Here is a 27834-nt window from a genome sequence, read left to right on the forward strand (position 1 = left end):
TGGAGCACTGGGGGGAACATGCGCGATCACGGGGAGAACGTGCAAACACCCTCTGGACAATGGCAGGAGTTGAACCCTGGTCATTTACACGCTAACGGAGTTACACTAATCACTATGCCAGATATTTGCGTTCATGGGCAAGTGTACAAGTGTCACTGACATACACTCTGCTAGGAACACCTGTACACCTGCTCGTGAATGCAGACATCTAATCAGCCAATCATGTGGCAGCAACTCAATGCATAAAAGCATGCAGACGTGGTCAAGAGGCTCAGTTGCTTTTCAGACCAAACATCAGAATGGGGGGAGAAATGGGACCTAAGTGATTTTGACTGTGGAATGATTGTTGGTGCCAGATGGGGTGGTTTGAGTATCTCAGAAACCGCTGATCTCCTGGGATTTTCACGCACAACAGTCTCTAGAGTTTTCAGAAAATGGCGTGAGAAACTTCCAGTGAGAGGCAGTTCTGTGGGCGAAAACACCTTGTTAATGAGAGAGGTCAGAGGAGAATGGCCAGACTGGTTCAAGCTGACAGGGAGGTGACAGTAACTCAGATAACCACACGTTACAACAGTGGTGTGCAAAGAGCATCTGTGAATGCACAAAATGTCTGATTTTGAAGTGAACGGGCTGCAGCCGCAGAAGACCCAGTGACCGCTTTGTTAGGCACAGGAGGTTCCTAATAACGCGGCCTCCGAGCGAATGTTGTGGAAATTTGCTGTTTTGCGGCAGCGGTACAGCAGCAGACATTGAAAGAGATCACAAACACGAGGAAGTCCGCAAATACTGGAAATCCAGATCAACTCAGGCAAAAACGCTGGGGGGCGGTGGGGAGGGGGGGACTCAGCAGGTCAGGCAGCAGCTACGGAGGGTAAATAAACAGTCAACGTTTCGGCCCGAGACACCCTTCATCAGGACTGGGAAGGAAGGGGGAAGACACCAGAATGAAAAGGTTTGTGTGTGTGTGTGTGTGGGGGGGGGGGGGGGAATTCACCACATATGCCAGTGATGCTAAACTTGATTACGATTTGACCCTGGACTAGAGGGGCCGAAGGGCCTGTTTCGGTACTGTACTTTCCTGTGACCCTCTGATCCTGAAGACGTCCCGTGTGTCTGCCAGGGCAGATGTCTCATTCCATATGTGTCCAGTTGGGGAGGGACCGGGTGGGGTTCTGTCTGTCGGTAATGACAGGACGCAGCTGCCGAGACTGTCCTGATGGGAAACAAAACACGTTTCTCGAGGAGCTTGAAGAGTTCAACAGGATGTGAAGATAACACCCCCGCCCCCCCTCCCCCCCCCCGACCCAAGCTCCTGGGGAGGTCTGTAGAAACAGGAGGTCCGAAGTGTGGGTGGTTAGGGAACTGTTCATTCCTGGGGAGCCTTGAGACACGCCAGCGTTCGTTCATTTGTCTGCTCAGCCCTGCCTAGTTCACGTCAACAGCGAGACGTCCCGATCTTTCACTCTCAACAATCATCGTCGACGCGCCACGGAGAGCATCCCGTCCGGATGCATCCCGGCTCGGTGCGGGAACCGCTCTGCCCGTGACAGCGAGAAATCGCAGGGAGTCGCGGGCACAGCTCGGCTCGTCACGGAGACCAGCCTCCCCTCCGTGGACTCTGTCTGCACTTCTCACTGTCACAGTAAAGCAGTCAGTGTAATCAAAGACCACCCCCCCCCCGACCCAGATATTCTCCCTTCTCCCCTCTCCCGTCGGGCAGAAGATCGTCCCACCAGGCCCGGGGGCAGATTCCACCCCGACGTTATCAGACTCGAAACAGTTCCTCGGTCCGATAAAAATGGACTCTTAGCCTCACAATCTAACACGCAAAATGACGGAGGAACTCAGCAGGTCGGGCAGCGCCCGTGGAGGGAAATGGATCACTGACGTTTCAAGCACCCCTCCCACAACGTAGCGCTGCTTCCTCAGCGTCCGCCCTCCCAGAGGACGGCCCTCCCTCCTCACCGGCCCTCCCTCCTCACCAGCCCTCCCGCACTGCGGTGCTCCCTCAGCACGGCGCTCCCTCCTCTCTTCCTTTTCCTTGGGCGTGCTGCTGCCTCCTCCCCGCCGACCCGCCCTCGTTGAGGTGCTCCCTCCTCACTGACCCTCCCACAGTGTGACATTCCCTCCTCACCGCCCCTCCCACAGTGTGACATTCCCTCCTCACCGCCCCTCCCTCAGTGTGACACTCCCTCCTCACCGCCTCTCCCTCAGTGTGACACTCCCTCCTCACCGCCTCTTCTTCAGTGTGACGCTCCCTCCTCCCCTCCCCTCCCACAGCCCGGGCTCCATCCTCACCGCCTCTCCCTCAGTGTGACACTCCCACCTCACCGCCCCTCCCTCAGTGTGACGCTCCCTCCTCACCGCCTCTCCCTCAGTGTGACGCTCCCTCCTCCCCTCCCCTCCCACAGCCCGGGCTCCATCCTCACCGCCCCTCCCTCTGCACGCAGCGCTCACCTCACTGCCCCTCCCACATCATTCCCTCCTCACCCCCCTCTGTTTACTTAGAGGCTGATAATTTATTCAGCTGATACTGAGTTTGAGTGAAACTCGATCCTTCATAGGTAAAGCACCTCCCCACTACGCGGAGCGTTGTCACAGGAAAGCAGCATCCATCATCAGAGATCCCCGCCACACAGACTATGCTCTCTTCTCACTGCTGCCATCAGGAAGGAGGTACAGGAGCCTCAGGACTCACACCACCAGGTTCAGGAACAGTTATTACCCCTCAACCGTCAGGAAGGAGGTACAGGAGCCTCAGGACCCACACCACCAGGTTCAGGAACAGTTATTACCCCTCATCCATCAGGAAGGAGGTACAGGAGCCTCAGGACCCACACCACCAGGTTCAGGAACAGTTATCACCCCTCATCCATCAGGAAGGAGGTACAGGGGCCTCAGGACCCACACCTCCAGGTTCAGGAACAGTTATTACCCCTCAACCATCAGGAAGGAGGTACAGGAGCCTCAGGACCCACACCACCAGGTTCAGGAACAGTTATTACCCCTCAACCATCAGGAAGGAGGTACAGGAGCCTCAGGACTCACACCACCAGGTTCAGGAACAGTTATTACCTCTCAACCATCAGGAAGGAGGTACAGGAGCCTCAGGACCCACACCACCGGGTTCAGGAACAGTTATTAACCCTCAAACATCAGGCTCCTGAACCAGAGGGGAGAACTTCATCTGCCCGAACACGAAACTGTTCAAACAGTTTTATTATCAAAGTACACACGTCACCATACACAGCCCTGAGATTAATTTTCTTGCGGGCATACTCAATAAGTCTATAGAATAGTAACTATAACAGGATCAGTGAAAGATCAACCGAAGTGCAGAAGACAACAAACTGTGCAAATTCAAAAAAAAAGAGGAACAATAAATATCGAGAACATGAGATGAAGATTCCTTGAAAGTGAGTCCAGAGGTTCTGGGAACCGTTTAGCGATGGGGCAAGTGAAGTTATCCCCTCTGGTTAAAGAGCCAAAGTTATCCATTTGGTAGTAACTGTTCCTGAATCTGGTGGTGGGAGTCCCGGGGCTCCTGTACCTCACTATCAATGACTCTTCATCTCATATTCTTGATATTTATTGCTTATTTATTAATTATTATTATTATTGCTTCTTTCCCCCCTCTCTTTTTGTATTCGCACAGTCTGATGTCTTTTGCACGCCGGTTGTTCGCCTGGTGGTGCGGTCTTACATTGACTGTATTTTGGTTATTGGATTCATTGAGTATGCCCACAAGAAAATGGATCTCAGGGTTGTGTACGGTGACATATGTGTACTTTGATAACAAAGTTACTTCGAACTTCCTTACAGGCCGGAGAGGTTTGTAACCCGAGCCAACCACTGAACATTTGGTCCCCATCTCTGCCCCCCCCCCCCCCGGGAACTTGGATGCAATTGGCATTGCCAAGGTTAGGCAACGAGCGTCTGGTCTGCAGGAACCAGAGCTGAGGTCTGCCCAGGGCTGGCCCTTTGCTTTCCTGTGACAGATTGGGTCAAAGGTTGACCAGTACACCGTCTGGAGGGGGAGGGGGCGGCGAGGAGTGAGCGCCACTCTGTAGGGAGGGGGGAATGTGGTGAGGTGGGAGCTCTGTGGGAGGGGCGATGAGGAGGGAGGACCTCACTGTGGGGGGGGAGTGAGGAGGGAACACTGTGGGAGGGGGTGAGGAGGGAACGCTGAGGTAGGGGGTGAGGGGGAACACTGTGGGAGGGGTGAGGAAGGAATGCTGTGGGAGGGGTGAGGAGGGATCGCTGTGGGAGGGGGCGAGGAGGGAACGCTGTGGGAGGGGGTGAGGGGAGCACTGTGGGAGGGGATAAGGAGGGAACACTGTGGGAGGGGGTGAGGAGGGACCCTGTGGGAGGGGATGAGGAGGGACGGTGTGGGAAGGGTTGAGAAGGGACGCTGTGGGAGGGGATGAGGAGAGAAATCTGTGGGAGGGGTTGTATCAAAGCAATACTGGGATACACTAATGGACGAGAATATTTTTTTCGAGCAGCAATACCCATTGTCACTTAATGCCAACCCTGAGCTCATCTCACTGTTCACTGATGTTCGCAAATTTTCCCCGCACTCCCCCAAGTTAAAGTTGCAGCGGGAGACATTATCTCCTCCCACATTCCCGGGGGTGGAGGTGTTTAACGAACACACATATCATCCTCAGACACAGCCTGTCTCAGTCGTGTCTCTCTACACGGAACAACCCCCAGTGATTTGATGCCCAGAATCCTTCGTAAATTGAGACAGCTGGATTTGTGACACGGACGCTGACTCACGCATCGTCCGCGTCGACCACGAACACAGTCTCGAGGCGGTGCTGGGAGCAGCCCGCAAATTTTGCCACGCCTCCGACACCAATACAGGATGCCGACAACTCACTACCTCTAACCGGTACGTCTCAGTGACTGTAACAGGCCCTTGCGGTCTAATGAATCCTGACCCGTCGCCGCTCGATTACACACACATGGCCGATTACCCCACTAACCCGTACGTTTTTGGACATTGCGAGGAAACCCGTGCAGTCACGGGAAGAGCGTACAGACTCCTCACAGGACACCGGCGGGAACTGGAGCCGGCTTGCCGATGCTCTCACCGTGTTACGCTAACGCGCTAACGGGCCAGAAATCGCTCAGGCCTCAGCTACGCGATGCAAGAGGGCCGAACGGCAGGTTTGAAACTCCTTACTTATAATAGCACTTCTGCACGCGCACACGTGTTTACACACTCACACACATACGCACACTCTCTCTCCCACACACACAGACATACTTTCTCTCTCACTCACACACACACTCCCCCACACACACTCACACAGAAGCACTCTCTCCCACACGAGACACACACTCACACAGAAACACTCTCTCCCATACACAGACACACACACTCTCTTCCTCACACACACACACTCACTCTCTCTCCAACACACACACACAGAAACACTATCTGCCACACACACACACACAGACACACACACTCTCTCTCTCTCCAACATACACATACACACACATTCACACAGCCACACTCTGTCCCACACACAGAGACACACACACTCACTCTCTCTCCAACACACACGCATACAGAAACACTCCCTGCCACACACAGAGACACACACACGCACTCTCCCACGCACACACACAAATACACAGGCACACTCTCTCACACACAGAGATACACACACTCTCTCTCTCTCTCACACACACACACACACAGAGGCAGACACACACACACACACTCTCACACACAGAGATACACACTCTCTCTCTCTCTCTCTCTCACACACACACAGAGGCAGACACACACACACACACACACACACTCTCACACACACATATACAGGCAGACACACACACACTCCCACACATACACTCTCCCACACACAGGCACAAACACATACACACTCTCTCTCACACACAGAGATACACACACAAACAGGCAGACACGCACACACACACACACACACATTACCTGGTGCACAGTTCCCCGCTGAGGATGGACTTTGTCTCGGATCGTCTCTCTGCAGTTCGGGAGGAGAGCGTCTATTCTTTGCGAAATCCCTTGGCTGAGATCCAGCGTCAGCTCCCTGAGAACGGGATTGGGGACGTCAAGGCAGCCGTGTTCATTTGTATTGTTTGCAAGACTTAACTCATTCAGAGCCCGGACAGAAGGAAGGCACACACACCCTCTCTCCCCCACCCCTCCGTCTGCAGGACAGCACGTAATCCCAATTATGTCACCCGCAATCTGTTCCGCGGCGCTGTGTGTAAACTCGCCCGGAGAGTCCTTTCCCCCCCGATGCCTGGAAGATGACAGATGGCCTAACGGAACCACCCCACCTCTCTCCGCCTCGGCGGATGAATCCGAGGCCTTGGCTGCCAAGGCAGCACAGACCCCTGCCCGCAATCTCACAGCCCAGTGCAGGCCCTTCGGCCCACAATGTTGTGGCGATCCTTCTAACTCACCTCACTTTAACTCTTTTATTTTTTAACAAAAGAAAGTTTATTCACACCAAAGTACACAAAGTACACGTATTTTCAAGCCAGCGAACAAATTCAAATTAAATATGATCATTATGTGGAACGAGCTTCCAGCAGAAGTGGTTAAGGCAGGTTCGATGTTGTCGTTTAAAGTTAAATTGGATAGATATATGGACAGGAAAGGAATGGAGGGTTATGGGCTGAGTGCAAGTCGGTGGGACTAGGTGAGAGTAAGAGTTCGGCACGGACAAGAAGGGCCAAGATGGCCTGTTTCCGTGCTGTAATTGTTATATGGTTATATTACTGTCTATAAAACTAAATTTCTTTGGGGGGAGGGTGGGAGTACCGTTCCCAAAAATCCCCCACTTCTACCCATGACAACTACTTGCTCCCTCTCCAAGGACACCCGGGTATGAGCGTATCCCCGGGAAAGGGGGCAGGCAGTCAGTCCGGGCAGAGCCATCTAAACCTCTCTCCGAACTTCTGAAATGCCTCTGTCGTATCTGCCTCCGCACCACCCCATTCACCCCCCCCAAGCAACACATTCCAGCTACCACCCCCTCCCCCCCGAGTAAAAACTCCTCACTGCCTCAGTAAAGCAGTCAGCATAATCAAAGCCCCCTCCCTCCCGTCGGGCGGAAGATTCAAAAGCCTTAAAGCTTGACCGCCGCCCCCCGCGCTTCTACTCCGCTGTTATCAGACTCTTGAACCCCAGTTCGATAAAATGGACGCTTGACCTCACAAACTCCCTCGTTATGACCTTCCTCTTTTTCGTTTCCCTGCGCTGCACTTTCTCTGTCGCTGTGACACTTTCTTCTGCATTCTGTTATTGCTCTGCCTCGATGCACTGTGTAATGAACCTGGACAGTGTGCAAGGCGAGCTCTTCACTGTATCTCCCGCACCGGTGACACTAGTGAACCAATTCTAATCCCAGTTTGCTCCGCAGGTCTCCTTTGGAATTCACCTCCCCCCCCCCCCACTGTCCTCCGGGGGTTTATTAAGTTCAAGGTAAATTTATTACCAAAGTACATTTTCTTGCGGGCATACTCAATAAGTCCAACAACTGAGCGCGGCCTGGGTGGCGGGGGGTCCCCGATGATGGACGGCGCTTCGTGTAGATGTGCTCAGTGGCGGGGAAGGCTTCTACTGGGCGGCACCCACTGCTTTTCCATTCCAGGGTGCTGGTGTTTCCACACCAGGCCGTAAACTCTCCACCTCGGGTCTGTAGAAGTCTGTCGAAGTTTTAGACGCCGTGCCGAGTTCTCCGCACGCTCCTGAGGAAGTAGAGACGCTGGGCCCGGGGGGCAGGTCCTCCAGAATATTAACACCGAGGAACTTAAACCTGCTGACCCTCTCCACCTCCGATCCTCCTGATGAGGCGAGGATCGGTTCATGGACCTCCGGTTTCCTCCTCCTGAAGTCAACACTCAGCTCCTTGGTCCTGCTGACATTGAGAGAGAGGTTGTTGTTGTGGAATTAACTAGAGAACATACTACAGCACATTACAGGCCCTTCGGCCCACAATGTTCTATTCTGGAAACTGCCTAGAATTTCCTTACCGTAGAGCCCTCTACTTTTCCAAGCTCCGTGTACCTATCTATAAAGGCATCCTTTAGTCTTACGAGACCATGGATCTGCTCCTGGAAAGTCTTCACTCTCCAGGGCGCAGGCCTGGGCAAGGTTGTATGGAAGACCGGCAGTTGCCCATGCTGCAAGTCTCCCCTCTCCACGACACCGATGTTGTCCAAGGGAAGGGCATTAGGACCCATACAGCTTGGCACCAGTGTCGTCTAGTACCTATCTAAGAGTCTCTTGCAAGATCCTGTTGTATCCGGCTCCACCACCGTCGCCGGAAGTGCATCCCACACACCCACCACCTACTGTGTGAAAAACTTACCCCTGACGTCCTCCTCGTACCTGCTTCCAAGCTCCTTAAAACGACGTGGAACGGTAACTGGAGCCGTTGTGTCCGTGGATCGAATCCGATCGGGACCGATTACAACCCCAGGAGTAGGTGGCGTGATGCTGCAGACCACTAGCGACCCGGGTTAAATTCCCGTCGCTGTCTGCGAGGAGTTTGCACGCTCTCCCCGCGAACTGCGCTGGTTTCCTCCGGGCGCTCCGGTTTCCTCCCACAGCACAAAGGTGTTAAAGTCAGGGCTAGTGAGTTAGACGTTGGTACCGGAGAAATGGTGACACTTGCCGGCGCACCCTCGGGCTGTGTCGGTCTTTAACGCAAACAAGTCACTCCACCGAATGTTTTGCTATACACGTGACAAATTAGGCGAATATAGTTTATCTTTCAATTATCGAAGCGCAGGAAGATGAGGGGCGTCAGCGTCCAACACAGTCCGAGGACCGAGCCGGTTCCAACGCAGCGTCCCGACCACTCATACTGACCCTAATCCATGCGACTCTGGCGAGGGAGAGCGGCGGGAATTGGACGTGGGGCCGCCAACGCCGACCCAGCCCCGCCGCCCGCTAGGAGCCGCCCATCCAACGCCCGGCTTGGGTTCTGACGCCGTACTCGGTTCCACCCCGGAGGAGAGAGCGGAGGTCCGTAGCTGAGGGGAGAGGGGCTTTCCTTGGCAATGAGGCGATGTTTGGCCCTGGCACCAAGGAGTCCTGGTTGACCTCGGAGCGGTCTATAAAATCATGAAGGGGGGGGTAGGGGGTAGATAAGGTGGCCATAGTGTTTGCCCCAGGGTGGGGGAGTCTAGAACTGTGGGGGGAGTGGTAGAGGTCAGAAGGACCCATACCATTAACAGATAGGTCACCCCAAGTTGGGAACTTGGGGGGGGGGCAAAAGGCGTTGGGTTTGTGGAGTAACACACACACAATGCTGGAGGAACTCAGCAGGTCAGGCAGCATCTATGGAGAAGCAAGGTTAACATTTCAGGCCGAGAACCTTCATTGGGATTGGAAAGGAAGGGATCTTCCTGAATTGTTGAGCGTGAGTCTCAGCGCCTCTGTACCTCCTTCCTGATGGTAGCAATGAGAAGACAGCATGTCCTGGGTGGTGGGGGTCCTTAATGATGGATGCTGCCTTTCTGAGGCACCACATTTTGAAGATGTCCTGGATACTATAGAGGCTGGTGCCCACGATGGATCTGACTGAGGTTACAACTCTCTGCAGCTTATTTCCATCCTGTACAGAAGCCCCTACCCGCCCCATACCTGACGGTGATGCAGTCAGTTAGAAAGCTCTCCACGGTACATCTATAAAATTAGCAAGTGTCTTTGATGACAAACCAAATCTCCTCAAACTCCTAATGAAGTTTAGCCAGTGTCGGGCCTTCTTCGTAGCTGCATCGATACGTTGGGTGCAGGTTAGATCCTCAGAGATGTTGGCACCCAGGAACTGAACGGACAATGAACCCATGTACGCTACCGAGTGTCTTTTTCTTTGCTCTCTTTTTGCACTACCTGTTTAGTTTAATTTTTATATGTTTTATTACGTATTGCACTGTACTGCTGCCACTACCTCCGCTTTAAATATACCCGATGACTTGGCCTCCGCAGCCGTCTGTGGCAAAAACTTCCACAGATGCACCACTCTGTGGCTAAAGAAATTCCTCCTCATCTCCGCTCTGAAAGGACATCTCTCTATTCTGAGGCTGTGTCTTTTCATCTTAGACTCTCCCACCATCCTCTCCACATCCATTTTACCCAGGCCTTTCATCATTCGATAGGTTTCAATGAGATCTTCTGAATTCCAACGAGTACAGGACCAGATCCATCAGCCGCTCCTTATATTAATTTTTTTTTTATTTAGACAGATACTTTATTGATCCCAAAGGAAATTACAGTCACAGTAGTATTATAAGTGCATGGATATACATATTAGAAGAGAAGTAGAAAGAATGACAAGGAAGAGTGAGGAGGTCCTGGACAGTGAGTATAGAGAGCTTGGTAGGAAGTTGAAAAGCAGGACCTCGAGGGTGGTTATCTCAGGATTGCTACCTGTGCTAGGTGCCAGTGAGGGTAGGAATAGGATGCTCTGGAGGAGGAACAAGTGGCTGAGGAACTGGTGTAGGGAGCAGGGTTTCAGATTTCAGGATAATTGGGACCTCTTCTGGGGCAGGTGGGACCTGTACAAGAGAGTCGGGTTACACTTGAACTACAGGGGGACCAATATCCTTTCAGGGAGGTTTGTTAGTGCTATTGGGGAGGCTTTAAACTAGATTTGCAGGGGGATGGGAACCAGAGTGCCAGAGCTGACAGTGTGGCTGGGGTGAAAATAAATGATGTTAAAAGTTCAAGCAAATCCGCTGATAGAAAGGTTGTGAGTGGTGGTAAAAATCTTCTGAGGCGTATATATTTCAATGCTAGGAGTATTGCGGGGAAAGCGGATGAGTTGAGGGCGTGGATTGACATGTGGAATTATGACGTTATAGCAATTAGTGAAACTTGGCTACAGGAGGGGCAGGACTGGCAGCTTAATATTCCAGGGTTCCGATGTTTCAGATGTGATCGAGGCAGAGGAATGAAGGGTGGGGGGTGGCATTGCTTGTTAGGGAAAATATTACAGCAGTGCTCGGGCAGGACAGATTAGAGGGCTTGTCTACTGAGTCCTTATGGGTGGAGCTGAGAAACAGGAAAGGTATGGCCACATTAGTGGGATTGTATTACAGACCACCCAATAGTCAACGAGACTTGGAAGAGCAAATCTGCAGAGAGATAGCAGGCAACTGCAGGAATCAAAGTTGTGGTGGTAGGGGATTTTAATTTTCCATACATTGATTGGGACTCCCATACTGTTAGGGGTCTAGATGGTTTAGAGTTTGTAAAATGTGTTCAGGAAAGTTTTCTAAATCAATATATAGAGGGACCAACTGGAGGGGATGCAATATTGGATCTCCTGTTAGGAAACGAGTTAGGACAAGTGACGGAAGTCTGTGTAGGGGAGCACTTTGGTTCCAGTGATGATAACACCATTAGTTTCAATTTGATCATGGACAAGGATAGATCTGGTCCTAGGGTTGAGGTTCTGAACTGGAAGAAGGCCAAATTTGAAGAAATGAGAAAGGATCTAAAACGCGTGGATTGGGACAGGTTGTTCTCTGGCAAAGATGTGATTGGTAGGTGGGAAGCCTTCAAAGGGGAAATTTTGAGAGTGCAGAGTTTGTATGTTCCTGTCAGGATTAAAGGCAAATTGAATAGGAATAAGGAACCTTGGTTCTCAAGGGATATTGCAACTCTGATAAAGAAGAAGAGGGAGTTGTATGAAATGTATAGGAAACAGGGAGTAAATCAGGTGCTTGAGGAGTATAAGAAGTGCAAGAAAATACTTAAGAAAGTAATCAGGAGGGCTAAAAGAAGACATGAGGTTGCCTTGGCAGTCAAAGTGAAGGATAATTCAAAGAGCTTTTACAGGTATATTAAGAGCAAAAGGATTGTAAGGGATAAAATTGGTCCTCTTGAAGATCAGAGTGGTTGGCTATGTGCAGAACCAGAGGAAATAGGGGAGATCTAAAATAGGTTTTTTGCGTCTGTATTTACTAAGGAAACTGGCATGAAGTCTATGGAATTGAGGGAATCAAGTAGTGAGATCATGGAAACTGTACAGATTGGAAAGAAGGAGGTGCTTGCTGTCTTGAGGAAAATTAAAGTGGATAAATCCCTGGGACCTGACAGAGTGTTCCCTCGGACCTTGAAGGAGACTAGTGTTGAAATTGCGGGGGCCCTGGCAGAAATATTTAAAATGTCGCTGTCTATGGGTGAAGTGCTGGAGGATTGGAGAGTGGCTCATGTTGTTCCGTTGTTTAAAAAAGGATCAAAAAGTAATCCAGGAAATTATAGGCCAGTGAGTTTAATGTCGGTAGTAGGTAAGTTATTGGAGGGAGTACCAAGAGACAGAATCTACAAGCATTTGGATAGACAGGGACTTATTAGGGAGAGTCAACATGGCTTTGTGCATGGTAGGTCATGTTTGACCAAGCTATTGGAGTTTTTCGAGGAGGTTACCAGGAAAGTGGATGAAGGGAAGGCAGTGGATATTGTCTACATGGATTTCAGTAAGGCCTTTGACAAGGTCCCGCATGGGAGGTTAGTTAGGAAAATTCAGTCGCTAGGTATACATGGAGAGGTGGTAAATTGGATTAGACATTGGCTCGATGGAAGAAGCAAGAGAGTGGTAGTAGAGAATTGCTTCTCTGAGTGGAGGCCTGTGACTAGTGGCGTGCCACAGGGATCAGTGCTGGGTCCATTGTTATTTGTCATCTATATCAATGATCTGGATGATAATGTGGTAAATTGGATCAGCAAATTTACTGGTGATACAAAGATTGGAGGTGTAGTAGACAGTGAGGAAGGTTTTCAGAGCCTGCAGAGGGACTTGGACCAGCTGGAAAAATGGGCTGAAAAATGGCAGATGGAGTTTAATACAGACAAGTGTGAGGTATTGCACGTTGGAAGGACAAACCAAGGTAGAACATACAGGGTTAATGGTAAGGCACTGAGGAGTGCAGTGGAACAGAGGGATTTGGGAATACAGATACAAAATTCCCTAAAAGTGGCGTCACAAGTAGATAGGGTCGTAAAGAGAGCTTTTGGTAAATTGGCCTTTATTAATCAAAGTATTGAGTATAAGAGCTAGAATGTTATGGTGAGGTTGTATAAGGCATTGGTGAGGCCGAATCTGGAGTATTGTGTTCAGTTTTGGTCACCAAATTACAGGAAGGATATAAATAAGGTTGAAAGAGTGCAGAGAAGGTTTACAAGGATGTTGCCAGGACTTGAGAAATTCAGTTACAGAGAAAGGTTGAATAGGTTAGGACTTTATTCCCTGGAGCGTAGAAGAATGAGGGGAGATTTGATAGAGGTATATAAAATTATGATGGGTATAGACAGAGTGAATGCAAGCAGGCTTTTTCCACTGAGGCAAGGGGAGAAAAAAACCAGAGGACATGGGTTAAGGGTGAGGGGGGAAAAGTTTAAAGGGAACATTAGGGGGGGCTTCTTCACACAGAGAGCGGTGGGAGTATGGAATGAGCTGCCAGACAAGGTGGTAAATGCGGGTTCTTTTTTAACATTTAAGAATAAATTGGACAGATACATGGATGGGAGGTGTATGGAGGGATATGGTCTGTGTGCAGGTCAGTGGGACTAGGCAGAAAATGGTTCGGCACAGCCAAAAGGCCTGTTTCTGTGCTGTAGTTTCCATGGTTTCTAATAAAAGTAAGTTATCTCCAACAATCTAACAGGAGGGGGTCACCACTTCCCCTGCTATAGATTGACTCATTATGGAGCCTAATGGCTGAGGGTAAGAATGACCTCACATATAACACTCTTTGGAGCAGCACAGTTGTCTCAGTCTATTACTAAAAGTGCTCCTCTGTTCAGCCAAGGTGGCATGCAGAGGGTGAGAAACATTGTCCAGAATTGCCAGGATTTTCCGTAGGGTTCGTTGTTCTACCACAGCCTCCAGTGTGTCCAGTTTGACTCCTATAACAGAGCCAGCCTTTCTACTGAGCCTGTTGGCATCAGCCATGTTGATGTCATTGCCCTGCATAGAAGATTGTACTGGCGACAACAGACTGGTAGAACACATGAAGTAGAGGCCTGCATAATCCAAAGGACCTCAGTCTCCTCAGGAAGTAGAGGTGACTCTGGCCCTTCTTGTACACAGCCTCTGTGTTGGTGCTCCCCTCAAGTCTGACATCCAGGTGCACCCCCAACTACTTGTAGGTCCTCACCACACCCGCGTCCTCGCTATTGATTGTAACAGGGAGCAGAGCAGGCTCAATCTTCCTAAAGTCCATCACCATCTCCTCTGTCTTACTGATGTTGAGCTGCAGATGATTCAGCTTGCACCATTTGACAAAGTCCTCCACCAGGGCCCTGTACTCATTCTCCCGTCCTCCCTTTATACACCCAACTGTTGCTGAGTCATCAGAGAATTTCTGCAGATGACATGACTCAGTGTTGTATCTAAAGGGTAAACAGGAAGGGGGCCAATTCAGTCCCCTGTGGGACCCCAGTGCTGCTTACAGCCATGTCTGACACACAGCTCTGAAGCTGCACAAACAGCGGTCTGCCAGTCAGGTAGTCCGCTATCCAGGATACAACGGAAGTGCCAATCTGCACTGAACGGAGCTCCCCCCCACCCCCCAGCAATGAGGGCTGTGTGGTATTGAAGGCACTTGAGAAATCAGAAAAAAAAACATGATCCTCACAGTGGCGCCCGGGTTATCCAAGTGGGAGTAGGCTCTGTTCAGCAGGTAGATGACAGCATCGTCGACTCCAGTGTGCTCCTGGTAGGCAAACTGCAGGGCTGATCTAACCAGGGGTCAGAGGTAAGCCAGGTCCAGCTTCTCTAAAAGGGGTCCCCAACCTTTTTTGCACCGTGGACCGGTTTAATATTGACAACGTTCTTGCAGACCGGCCGACTGGGGGTGGGGTGCTCAGGTAGGGTTAAACTCACCTCAACATGTCTTTTACAGTTAGGGTTGCCAACTTTCTCACTCCCAAATAAGGGACAAAAGTAGCAGTCAAATCCCGGGACACTTTACCCCAGGAAAGACTACAATGACCATGAATCCTTGCACGGGCACCTGTGTGCGCATGTGTGACATGCACATGTGATGTGTGCATACGCGTACGTGCCGATTTTTTTCCCCACTAATTGGTTTTGCCTTCATCTTCCCAACTACACTGTACGTACATTATTTCTACTTTATATAGGCTGTGTATTTATCATATCATTCCTGCTTTTACTATATGCTAGTGTTATTTATTTTTGGTTTTATGTGTTATTTGGTATGATTTGTTAAGTTATTTTTGGGTCTGGGAACGCGCAAAAATTTTTCCCATATAAATTAATGGTAATTGCTTCTTCGCTTCACACCATTTCGGCACGAAAGGTTTCCTTGGAATGCTGTACCTTAGCAGGGGAAATATGGGACAAGGGCAGTCCCGTATGGGACAAACCAATTTAGCCGAATATAGGGGATGTCCCGGCAAATACGGGACAGTTGGCAACCCTATGTTCAAGTTCAACAGTGCGTGACAGGGAATGAGGAAAGGTGCAGCTGACTCATATCGTTTCCTCAGGGCCTGGTAGCACATGCTTTGCAGCCCGGTACCGGTCCGCGGCCCGGTGGTTGGGGACCACTGCTCTAGGGTCTTCATGATGTGTGAGGTCAGGGCCACTGGACAGTAGTCACTTAAGACTTTCGGTCGGCCCTTCTTGGGTACCGGGACCACGCGTGACGTTTGCCACACAGTCAGGACCCTTTCCGGGCTGAGACCCAGATTGAAAATGCGCTGGAGAACTCCACGCAGCTGCTCGGCACAGTAGCAGGCCCTTCGGCCCAACGAGTCCGCACCCACGTGACCAATGTGGATGACGCAGCAGCTGCCGGAGGAAATCCAAGCGGTCGCTGGGAAACGTACAACCTCCTTACAGGTAGTTCTTCTTCATTGGCTGTCCATCGATTTTCGATGTTGACTGAGGCCTGGGCAAGGTTGTATGGAAGACCAGCAGTTGCCCTTGCTGCAAGTCTCCCCTCTCTACGCTACCGATGTTGTCCAAGGGAAGGGCACTAAGACCCATACAGCTTGGCACCGGTGTTGTCGCAGAGCAATGTGTGGTTAAGTGCCTTGCTCAAGGACACAACACGTTGCCTCGGCTGGAGTTCAAACTGCTGTTCAGCAAAAGGTCTTCTGCTGTTGCAGCCCATTCACTTCACGGTTCGGCGTGCTGTGCGTTCAGAGATGCTCTTCTGCACATCACTGTTGTAACCTGTGGTTATTTGAGTTACTGTCGCCTTCCTGTCAGCTTGAACCAGTCTGGCCGTTCACCTCTGACCTCTCCAATTAACAGGGTGTTTTAGCCCACAGAACTGCTGCTCACTGAGTGTTTTTTGTCTTTTGCACTGTTCTCTGTAAACTCTAGAGAATGTTGTGTATGAAAATCCCAGGAGATCAGCAGTTTCTGAGATACTCAAACCACCTCATCTGTCATTACAGCCAGTCCAGGGGCCCGTTAGTTACAGGCCACAGTCTCATTTCAGCGCGGAGCAGAGAACTGAACACTGGTCCGTCCCTCTCCTCCGGCACCAACAATCATTCCACGGTAAAGTCACTCAGATCACATATTTTCCCCGCTCTGATATTTGGTCTGATGGAATGGCGGAGCAGACTCGATGGGCCAAATGGCCTAATTCTGCTCCTCTGTCTTATGGCTTCAGCCCAGGAGGAGAGGGGGGTGCACTTAAAAATGTAATGAGCTATCTTGGGGAGGGGGGGGGAGAGGATTTAAGCTCGAGGGAATAATCTGAGAATTTGCACTATGTCTTAAATGATCGGTTTACGGGTTCAGATTCTTGCCATCTGGACTTTAAAAAAAAATCTACTCACTCCTGCAGAATACTCCGTAACTCCCCGAGGGGGAAAGCTTTAAATATTTGGAAAAAGTGACTGAAATTTCATTCTTCATAACATTATGGTTTTATGTTATGCCTGTGGAAAATCATAAATTCCATGCTGTCCGCTCACTATAGGGGCGTAAGATGCAAATAGGATGTTAGTATTTATTTCGAGAAGACTAGAATATAAAAAACAAGGATGTAACGTTGAGACTTTATAAAGCACTGGTGAGGCCTCAGTTGGACAGTTGTGAGCAGTTTTGGGCCCCTTAGAAAGGATGTGCTGACACTGGAGAGGGTTCAAAGGAGGTTCAAAGTTACATTTAATGTCAGAGAAATGTGTACAATATACATTCTGAAATGCTTTTTCTTTGCAACCATCCATGAAAACAGGACTGCCCCCAAAGATTGAACGACAGTTAAATGTTAGAGCCCCGAAGTCCCCTCCAGCTACCCCTCGCTCCTGTGCGTAAGCGGCAGCAAGCAACGATCTCCCCTCTACCCCAGCAGCAAAAAAAAAGCTTCAGCCCCCGCCACCCAGCACTCAAGCGTGGGCAAAGCAACAGCAAACACACAGACTTGCAGTACTCCAAAGACTTCACATTTCACCCGGTATTCAACATACCACAGGCTCTCTCTCTCCCCCTAATAAGGGAGGAAAGAGGTGTCTCCGTTTCACAGCGAGAGGGGAAACATAACAAACAACTCGCTGGATTACAACGCTAAAAGTCCGTTGTGAAGAAAAAGCATTTCAGGACGTATATTGTACACATTTCTCTGACATTAAATGTAGCTTTGAACCTTTGATGGAATGACAGAGCAGACTCGAAGGCCCGAGCGGCCTAATTCTGCTCCTATATCTTGTGGGCTTATGGAAAGGCAGGTAGACACACTGAGGAACTGCCTCAGATAGAGAGACACTAACAGACATCACAGGAGAAAGACAGAAAGAGAGGAGACAGAAAAAAGAGAGAATGAGGGATCAAAATCCATTCGCCTCGAACATTCAGGAAAGCCCACTCCCTCTCTGCCTATAATGAGCACTTCATATAAAGAGAGGGCAGAGAGGAACAAGGACGGAGTGAGGCACAGAGTAATCCGAGTAACAAATATGCGGGAGACACAAGAGATTCCGCAGAAGCTGGAGTCTGAAGCAACACAGACAAACTGCTGGAAGAACTCAGCGGGTCGGGCAGCATCTGTGGGAAATGGACAGTTGACATTTCAGGTCAAGGCCCTTGATATGGACCAAAAGATAGATGGGAGATAGCAGGTATGAAGGGGTGGAGCAAGATCTGGCAGATGATTGGTGGATCCAGATGGGGAGGGGTGAGAGGCAGATGGAGGAGGGGAGGGTAGGAGTAGTGACAGAGGTTGGGAGGTGATGGGTGGATCTAGGTGAGGGAGGGGTGTTAGACATATGGAGAAAAGAGGATAGGAATAGTGACAGAGGCTGGGAGGTGATGGGTGGATCTAGGTGAGAGGCAGATATAGGAGGGGAGGCTGGCGATAGAGGTAGAGGCTGGGAGGTGACTAAGGGCTACAGATGGTGGGAAATGATAGGAAAGGAAGGTGGAGCATGGAACCAAATAAGAGGGAGGGTGGGAAACAGTGGGGGAGGGAACCAGTGGGAGGAATGTGTGTGCGATGGGGTTGGACTGCTGTCAGAGGAACTGGTAGATCAAGAAGAGAGAAAGGGACAAGAACAGAGCAGGCTCGAGATTGCAGGTAAGGCCCCGGCGGCCATTGTTGGAGTGAATTCCAGGCCTGAGAGTGGGAAACAGATCAATGGTTAGCCGATTTAAGTGCCGAGCCAGATTGAAAAGACTAAGGCTCCGAGACCGGGGGAAAAGGACAAACTGGTGTTCAACTCTCTACTCTGAGAGGTTTAACTCGCCTCAGCACTGCACTGAACTGACTCAACAGCTGCGGCCTACAGCCACCGGCCCTCGCCTTGGCACTGAATCGACTCCAGAGCTGTGGCCTACAACCACCGGCCCTCGCCTTGGCACTGAATCGACTCCAGAGCTGTGGCCTACAACCACCGGCCCTCGCCTTGGCACTGAATCGACTCCAGAGCTGTGGCCTACAACCACCGGCCCTCGCCTTGGCACTGAATCGACTCCAGAGCTGTGGCCTACAACCACCGGCCCTCGCCTTGGCACTGAATCGACTCCAGAGCTGTGGCCTACAACAACCGGCCCTCGCCTTGGCACTGAATCGACTCCAGAGCTGTGGCCTACAACCACCGGCCCTCGCCTTGGCACTGAACAGATTCCAGAGCTGTGGCCTACAACCACCGGCCCTCGCCTTGGCACTGAATCGACTCCAGAGCTGTGGCCTACAACCACCGGCCCTCGCCTTGGCACTGAATCGACTCCAGAGCTGTGGCCTACAACCACTGGCCCTCGCCTTGGCACTGAATCGACTCCAGAGCTGTGGCCTACAACCACCGGCCCTCGCCTTGGCACTGACTTGGCTCTGTGACTGTGGACTCACTTTGGGGACTCTGAGATTCAAGTTCTGTGTGCTACTCGTTCTTTTTTTCTCCCCCCGAGCACTGGATGTTTGCTGGCTAACGCAAATGACACATCTCACTGTATGATAAGTAAGTGAACCGGAGCCTTATCTGATGCTAATGCGCCCATGATTACTGCTACAAGCTTTCTGTTGCACTTGTGCATGCGGCAGCAGGCTGCACTTTGACCTTGAAGTGTGTGACCTTCGAGAAAGGGCTGAGGGGTCAGCACGACGCTATCACAGCTCGGGGGCGTCCGAGTTCAGGGTTCAATTCCTGCCGCTGCCTGTAAGGAGCTTGTACTCCTCGTGACTGCGTGGGTTTCCTCCGGGTGCTCTGGTTTCCTCCCACAGGCCAAAGACCTACCGGTAGGTAGGTTAAATGTCATTGTAAACTGTCCCGTGGTTAGGTTAGGGTTAAATCGGCACGGCTCGAAGGGCCGAAGGGCCTGTTCTGTGCTATATCTCTAAATAAAGGAACAATCTGCTAAATTCCTGATTTGAAAGATGAATCGAAATTTTTACAATCTCATGGGAGACGTCTGGCTGAATTGTAATAAATATCGTAAAATTATTCATTTGCTGTTAATTCAATTTGCCTAAACCTAACCTGATATTTGCATTTTCCATCTCCAAAAAGTCTTTTTTTTTAAAAAAAAAGAACTCACCATGGCAAACCAAGGTGCTTAGGACTTTTCTTCATCGGAGAGGTTCCAAGGAGTAACAGGAGTCTTTCTTCCAGGGCGCTATCAAAGCTGATTTTGCTCCAGACTGACACATTTGACGTACGGTGCCAGGACTCGAGGCCACGAGTTCCCTTCGCCAGTCCGGGCGGGTTGTAAACAGAAGTCAGGCAGCGAGGAAGCAGGTTAGGTCCCAAAGCCGACAGGACTCGACTCCTGTTTACTCAGAAGTGTCAAGACAGAGGAAACCACAAAGGCCGCGAGCGATAAACAAGTTACCAGCAGTGACTCTGTGCCCCGTGGGTCTCCTCGGCTGCACGAGGCCACACTCTAGTTGGGGGGAGCAACACCTCATATTTCATCTGACGGCATGAGCATCAATTTCTCCAATTTCTGACAATTCCTTCCCCATTCTGGTTCCTCTTTCACCCCATCTCTCCTCCTCCCCTATCAGATTTCTCCTTCTTCAGCCCTTTACCTTGTCCACCTATCACCTCCCAGCTTCCTACTTCATCCCCTCCCCCTCACCTATCACCTTGCTAACGTACTCCTTCCTCCCCCCCCCCCCAGCTTCTTATTCTGGTTCCCCCCACTTTGCTTTCCAATCCTGATGAAATGTCTCATCCCGAAATGTTGACTCTATATTCCCCTCCGCAGATGCTGCCTGATCTGCTGAGTTCCTCCAACATTTTGTGTGTGTTACTCTGGATTTCCTGCATCTATAGAATCTTTAGCGTTTATGCCAGCAGATCTTTTTTAGTCATAGAAACCTACAGCACAGAAGCAAGCCCCTTGGCCCATCTAGCCTGTGCTAGTTTTCCTGCCTAGTCGCATCTCCCCATACACAGACCACAGCCTTCCACACCCCTCATCCATTCACTTACCCAAGCTCCTAACTGTTACAATCCAACCTGCCTCCATCACCTCCACTGGCGTCTTGTTCTGCACTGGAACCTTTCTCTGAGTGAATATGCTCCCCTTAAATATTTCACCATTCACCCTTGACCCATGACCGCTAGATCTAGTCTCGCCCAACCTCTGTGGAAAAAGTCTGCTTGCATTTGCCCTATCTATACTCCTGATAGTTTTGTCTACCTCTATCAAATCTCCCCTCATTCTCCTATACAGCAGGGAGTAAAGCTCTAACCTTTTCAACCTTTCCTTATAACCCAGGTCCTCAAATCCTGAAAACATCCTTGTAAATTTTCTCTGCACCCTTTCAAGCTTATTGATATCTTTCCTGCTGGTAGGCGACCAGAACTGCTTACAATACTCCCTATGTCTTATGCAATTTCAAAATAACATCCCCATCTCCTGTACGCAATACTTTGACTTATGAAGGCCAATGGGCCAAAAGCTCCCTTTACGACTCTATCTACCTGTGAGACCATTTCCAAGGTATTATGGATCTGTATTTCCAGATCCCAGAAAATACTTCTCAAACTAATAAAACTTTTGATCTCCCTAATTTCTGGTTAACGGCCACCCTCTGTTCCCCTTATCGCATTGTTACAGCTATACAAGACCTTGGTCAGACCCCACTTGGAGTACTGTGTTCAGTTCTGGTCACCTCACTACAGGAAGGATGTGGATGCTATAGAGAGAGTGCAGAGGAGATTTACAAGGATGTTGCCTGGATTGGGGAAGCATGCCTGATGAGAATAGATTGAGTGAACTCGGTCTTTTCTCTTTGGAGCGACGGAGGATGAGAGGTGACCTGATAGAGGTGCATAAGATGATGAGAGGCATTGATCGTGTGGATAGCCAGAGGCTTTTTCCCAGGGCTGAAGTGGCTAACACAAGGAGGCATAGTTTTAAGGTGTTTGGAAGTAGGTACAGAGGGGATATCAAAGGCAAGTTTTTCACACACGCAGATTGGTGGGTGCGTGGAATGCACTGCTAGCGATAGTGGTAGAGACAGTTACAATAGTGTTTTTTGAGAGACCCTTAGGTAGGTACATTGAGCTTAGAAAAATAGAGGGCTATGTGGTAGGGTAATTCTAGGCAGTCTCTAGAGCAGGTTACACGGTTGGCACAACATTGTGGGCCGAAGGGCCTGTAATGTACTGTAGATTTCTATGTCTCATTGGTCCCATCAGCCATCCGCTGCCTTCCCGATCTGCCCACACAGTTCCCCTCCTTACCTCCCTCCCTTTACTCTGTGGCCCATTGTCCTCTCTCGAGTCTCTTCCATTCTCTTCAGCCCTTTGTCATTTCAACCTATCACCTCCCAGCTCCTTGCACCCTCACTGCTCTCCACCCACCCCGTCACCAGCCAGTTTCTGCCACCTTTTTATACGGGCCGTCTGTCTTTCCGGTCCTGATGAAGGGTCTCAGCCCGATACGTCTCGAATGCCCATTCTCCTCCACAGATGCTGAGTTCCTCCACCTCCTTGGTGTTTGAATAGATCCCCTGCACATTGACATAATCCATGGGAGTCTTTGGTTTTCAGCCACACTACAAACCATTGCATTTGTGATTCGGCACGTCATCTAAAACTTTGACAAACTTCTATAGATGTGCGGCGGACAGCATATCGACAGGTTGCATCACAGCCCGGGATGGGAACACCAATGCCCCACAAAAAATAGCGGCTATGGCCCAGTCCATCACGGGGAAAGCCCTTCCAACCATTCAGCACATTGACGTGGAGCACTGCCACAGGGAAGCATCACCAGGGACTCCCACCTCCCAGGCCGTTCTCTCCTCTTGCTGCTGCCACTGGGGAGGCACAGGAGCCTCAGGACTCACACCAACAGGTCCAGGAACAGTTATTACCCTTCAACCATCAGGCGCTTGAACCAGAGGGGATAACCACACTCACGCCAACACCGAACTGTTCCCACAACCTATGGACTCACTTTCAAGGACTCTTCGCCTCATGTTATTGATACTTATTGCTTATTTATTACTGATTATTATTTTCCTTTTGTATTTGCAGAGTTTGTTGCCTTCCCACATTGGTTGTGCGTCTGTCTTGTTGGGTGCGGTCTTTCATTGATTCTCAGTTGAATTATCATTTGGCCAAACATGATACGGCCGAGCAAGACAGCGTTACTAGGTGGGTTCCTATGCATCTCTTTGTATTTACTGTGAATATCGGCACGAAAATTAATCTCAGGGCTGGACAGGTGCTTTGATAATAAATTTACTTTGAGCTTGAGTTACAGGCTGATGGATAATCCCTCCTTCTTAGTAATTAGAAATGCCGCACCGGTCTCCTCCCAGGTTCTGAAGATGTACAGCGGAGGGTTAGCACCTCGTGGGCATGTTCAGTTGGAGCTGGAAACGTGGCAACACCTGCGGGCTGCCTAACACAGTCCTTGCCGACTCAATTTGATACAAACAAGGCACTTCACTGCACGTTTCACAATCACCGGCACACAGAAGGTCGTGAAATTTGCTGTTCCGTGTTCATGTGACAAACAAAATAAGATTGAAAGGCTTATCGTACGAGGAGCGCTTGGTGGCTAGTGGCGCTCCTACACATTTCTCATATGTCGTTCCCAAATCTCTCTATTGCTAGAGTCCGATTGGGAACTGGGTTTATCATTGGCAATTGGGCCGAGAGGTGGCGAAGAGCGTGTCTTGCATGAGGGAGAGGGTGTCTATACCCCAGGTTTTGTTCTGTGGAGACCAATTGCCAGGATTCATCAGCTCTGCTGTTGTTGTGTCAGAGTTACACAGCCGGAAGAAGGCAAACAAGATTCATCAGAATCGCAAGGAGGACATAATTTCTTTTCACCCTGTCAAGTAGTCTAATAATAGTTGAGCATTACAATCAGAATCAGGTTTAATATCACCGGCATATGTTGTGAAATTTGTTGTCTTTGCAACAGCAGGACAATGCAATACATGATAGTAGAAAAAATGTGAATTACAGCAAGTATATTAAATAGTTAAATTAGGTAAGTGGTGCAAAAATAGAAATAAAAAAGTAGTGAGATAGTGTTCACGGGTTCAATGTCCATTCAGAAATCTGATGGTAGAGGGGAAGAAGCTGTTCCTGAATCGTTGAGTGTGTGTCTTCAGGCTCCTGTACCTCCCCCCTGATGGTAGCAATGAGAAGAGGGCACGTCCTGGGTGGTGGGTGTCCTTAATGATGGACGCTGCCTTTCTGAGGCATCGCTCCTTGAAGATGTCCTGGATACTATGAAGGCCGGTGCCCGTGATGGAGCTGACCGAGTTTACAACTCTCCACAGCTTATTTAAATCCTCTACACTGGACCAACTCTCCACCACCCCCCACCCCATACCAGACGGTGATGCAGCCAGTTAGAATGCTCTCCACGGAACATCTGTAGAACTCGCGAGTGTCTTTGGTGACCTACTAAATCTCCTGAAACTCCCAATGAAATACAGCCGCTGTCGGGCCTTTGTAGCCGCACCGATATGTTGGGTCCAGGTCAGATCCTCAGAGATATTGACACTCAGGAACTTGAAATTGCTCACTGTCTCCACTTCTGATCTCTCTGGGAAGACAGGTGTGTGTTCCCTTATCTTACCCTTTCTGAAGTCCACAATCTGCTCTTCGGTCTGACTGACGTTGAGTGTAAGGCTGTTCCTACCACTCCACTAGCTGGTACACCTCGCTCCTGTACGCCCTCTTGTCACCATCTGAGATTCTGCCAACAGTGGTTGTTATCATCAGCAAATTTATAGGTGGCATTTGAGCCGCGCCCAGCCACACAGTCGTCGGTGCAGAGCAGTGGGCAAACACACATCCCCGAGGTGTGCTGGTGTTGATCGTCAACAAGGAGGAGATAGTATTTCCGATTAAAGATGAATACTACACACAAGCAGGCCATTCAGCCCGTCTGGTCTATGCTGACCACACCATCCTGCTAGTTCCACTAGCCTGCATTCAGCCCATAACCTTCCAAGCCAATTCCCTCCACGTGCCTATCCAAATGCTTCTGTTGGAACTGTGCCCCCCTCGGCCGTTTCCTCTGGCAGGTCACTCGATACTGTCCCTGTGAAGAAGCTGCCTCTCGGATCTCTTTTATATTTCCCCCCTCTTATCTCGTATCTGTACCCTCTAGTTTTGGATAGTCAGGATGCAGAGTGAACATTAAAATTTAAAATGACTGATTTGCTCGACCGCAAGAAGGGAGCACAGCTTCGCAAGGGCTCATGAAGTCAGCCTCTGAAGACCTTTCCTACAGAAACCTCCCTCCTGTGGAAAGCTGATCACCACAGACAGGGAGGGGCCACTGCACAGGATCGGAAAAAAGCCGTGGAGGGTGGCAAACTCAGGCAGCTCCATCATGGTAACCAGCCTCCCCAGCATTAGGAACAACTTCAAAAGGCAGTGTCCACCATCACAGACCCCAGCACCCAGGACATGCCCTCTTCTCATTGCTACCATCAGGGAGGAGGTACAGGAGCCTGAAGACACACACTCAACGGTTCAGGAACAGCTTCTTCCCCTCTGCCATCAGATTTCTCGAAAGACACTGAACCCAGGAACGCGACCTCACTATTTTTTATTCTTTCTCTTTGCAGTGCTAACTTTATATGCTGGCGCTGTTAAGCCTGTTTCGGATTCCGTCACACACATAAGGAATCCCAGTCACTATATCCGGAGTGCCTTGGCCGCAAAACATCAAGCTTCACGTCACATGTCAGCGATCTGAATCTGATTCAAGATCACGGGCTATCTGTGGATTGCTGGCTTTATCCTTCAGGCATAATAAACTTTAAAACAACAGATGCAGCGTGGCCCCTTCCCTCCTGCTGGCAATTCTGGTACCAGAATCACCCCATTCAATTCTGACAACCCTGAAGTGACTCACGGCTCCACACAAGAGTTGTAACACCAGAGCAGAGACATAGGAGTAGAGCCAGGCCACTCGGCCCATTGAGTCTGGTCTGCCATTCCATCGTGGCTGATTTATTATCCCTCTTCATTCCCATCCTCCTGCCTTCTCCCCATACACCTTTGATGCCCTGACTAATCAAGAACCTATCAACCTCCGCCTTTAATTTACCAGACGAATTGGCCTCCACAGACGTCTGTGGCTATGAATTCCACCGATTAACCACTCTCTGGCTAAAGAAATTCCTCTTAACTCTGTTCTAAATGGACGCCCCTCTGTTCTGAGGCTGTGTCCTCTGGTCCTAGATTCCCCCACATAGGAAACATCCTCTCCACATCCACTCCATCTGTGTCCTCTGGTCCTAGACTCACCCACTATAGGAAACATCCTCTCCACATCCACTCTATCTGTGTCCTCTGGTCCTAGATTCCCCCACTATAGGAAACACCCTCTCCACAGCCAATCTATCTGTGTCCTCTGGTCCTAGACTCCCCCACTATAGGAAACATCCTCTCCACATCCACTCTATCTGTGTCCTCTGGTCCTAGATTCCCCCACTATAGGAAACATCCTCTCCACCTGTGTCCTCTGGTCCCAGACTCCCCCACTATAGGAAACATCCTCTCCACATCCACTCTATCTGTGCCCTCTGGTCCTAGACTCCTCCACTATAGGAAACATCCTCTCCACATCCACTCTATCTGTGTCCTCTGGTCCCAGACTTCCCCACTACAGGAAACATCCTCTCCACATCCACTCTATCGAGGCCTTTCAGTATTCGACAGGTTTCAATGTGATCTCCTCCCATTCTTCTGAACTCCAGTGAGTCCAGGCCCACAGCCATCAAATGCTTCTTAGATGTTAACCCTTTCATTCCTGGGATCATTCTCATGAAGCTCCTCTGGAACCTCTTGCTGCCTCGGTAAAGCAGCCAGCCTAATCAAAGACCCCCACCCACCCCGGGCACTCTCTCTTCTCCCCTCTCCCATCCGGCAGAAGATACAAAAGCCTGAAAGCTCGTCCCACCAGGCTCAGGGACAGATTCTACCCTGCAGGTGTCAGACTCTTGAACGGACCTCTTGTTCGATGAGATGAACTACGGCCTCACAATCTACCTTGTTCTGATCTCGCACCTTACTGTCTGCCTGCACTGCACTCTCTCTGCAGCTGCGACATTTTACTCTGGATTCTGTTATTGTTTTCCCTTGTTGCACTGCGTACTGATCTGCTCTGTATGAACAGTGTGCAAGACAAGCTTTTCACTGTATCCTGGTACCTGTGACAACAGTAAGTCGATTGCAATACCCACCATGGGTACTTACCTCCTGACTTATTCATCCCTCACCAGCCCCTCTCCCCCGCAAACCCTTCTCCTTCACCACAATCCAGGACCCTACACGGTCCTGATACCGATACGGGTCTCCATTGTGGACCAGGAGTGGGAAGGGGGCAGGGAGAGGAGAATCACGGTTGGGAGAAGGGGAAGGGAGAGTGAGGGAGCGGGAGGCACCAGAGTGACATTTTGTAATGATCAATAATTATCTGGAATCGTATTATTCATTGATATCCTTTATGATTGGGAGTTTTGTCAATCAATTCTTTAGTTTTGTATCTACTCATGTTAATTATAATGATGTATTCTCAATAACTTTGTATTACTACTATGTCACGTTTATATTTTGTGAAACTAATAAAAAGATTGAAAAAGAATAATTATCTGGAATTGTATCTCAGGGCTGGGTGTGTCTGCACCCCAGCCACACCATTCCTCCCTGGCCACCTGTCCCACACCCCTCCCGCAACGCTCCATCCTCGCCACTCCCAACATCCTTTGCTCCTGCCAGATTTACAAACCCGTTCCCCGCTTCACGTTGATGAATACAGTACTGTGCAGAAGTATTAGGCGCCCAAGCTAAGTACATGTACCCAAGACTTTTGCGCAGGACTGTATGTCTTATGGAAA

General features: G+C 50.0%; 1 protein-coding gene and 1 long non-coding RNA gene across 8 annotated transcripts in view; one reads left to right on the forward strand and one right to left on the reverse strand.

Annotated features, from left to right (window-relative positions):
* The window catches only part of LOC134339819 (cdc42 effector protein 2-like), a 48543-nt gene extending 28477 nt beyond the window's left edge, over positions 1 to 20066 (reverse strand). For 2 of the 7 annotated variants that reach the window (XM_063036646.1, XM_063036643.1), the window contains exons 1-2: positions 7218 to 7422; positions 5972 to 6086 (exon numbers count right to left, since the gene is read on the reverse strand). Coding sequence is in view for 1 of the 7 variants with exons in the window: in XM_063036641.1 (XP_062892711.1) it covers positions 5972 to 6086; positions 20037 to 20039 (118 nt within the window). In the remaining 6 variants the exon portion in view is untranslated. Of the gene's footprint in view, positions 1 to 4997; positions 5020 to 5099; positions 5951 to 5971; positions 6896 to 7217; positions 7423 to 20036 lie in introns of those variants that run through there. The other 5 variants (XM_063036648.1, XM_063036645.1, XM_063036641.1 and 2 more) reach the window with 4 other exon arrangements.
* Positions 5042 to 27515, forward strand: LOC134339821 (uncharacterized). Its single transcript, XR_010016451.1, has 3 exons — positions 5042 to 5175; positions 22994 to 23113; positions 25558 to 27515. It is a non-coding gene; the product is annotated as an uncharacterized LOC134339821 (long non-coding RNA).
* The last annotated feature ends 319 nt before the right edge of the window (positions 27516 to 27834 follow it).

Source organism: Mobula hypostoma, chromosome 30 (genome assembly GCF_963921235.1).
Source record: "Mobula hypostoma chromosome 30, sMobHyp1.1, whole genome shotgun sequence".
NCBI lineage: Eukaryota > Metazoa > Chordata > Chondrichthyes > Myliobatiformes > Myliobatidae > Mobula > Mobula hypostoma.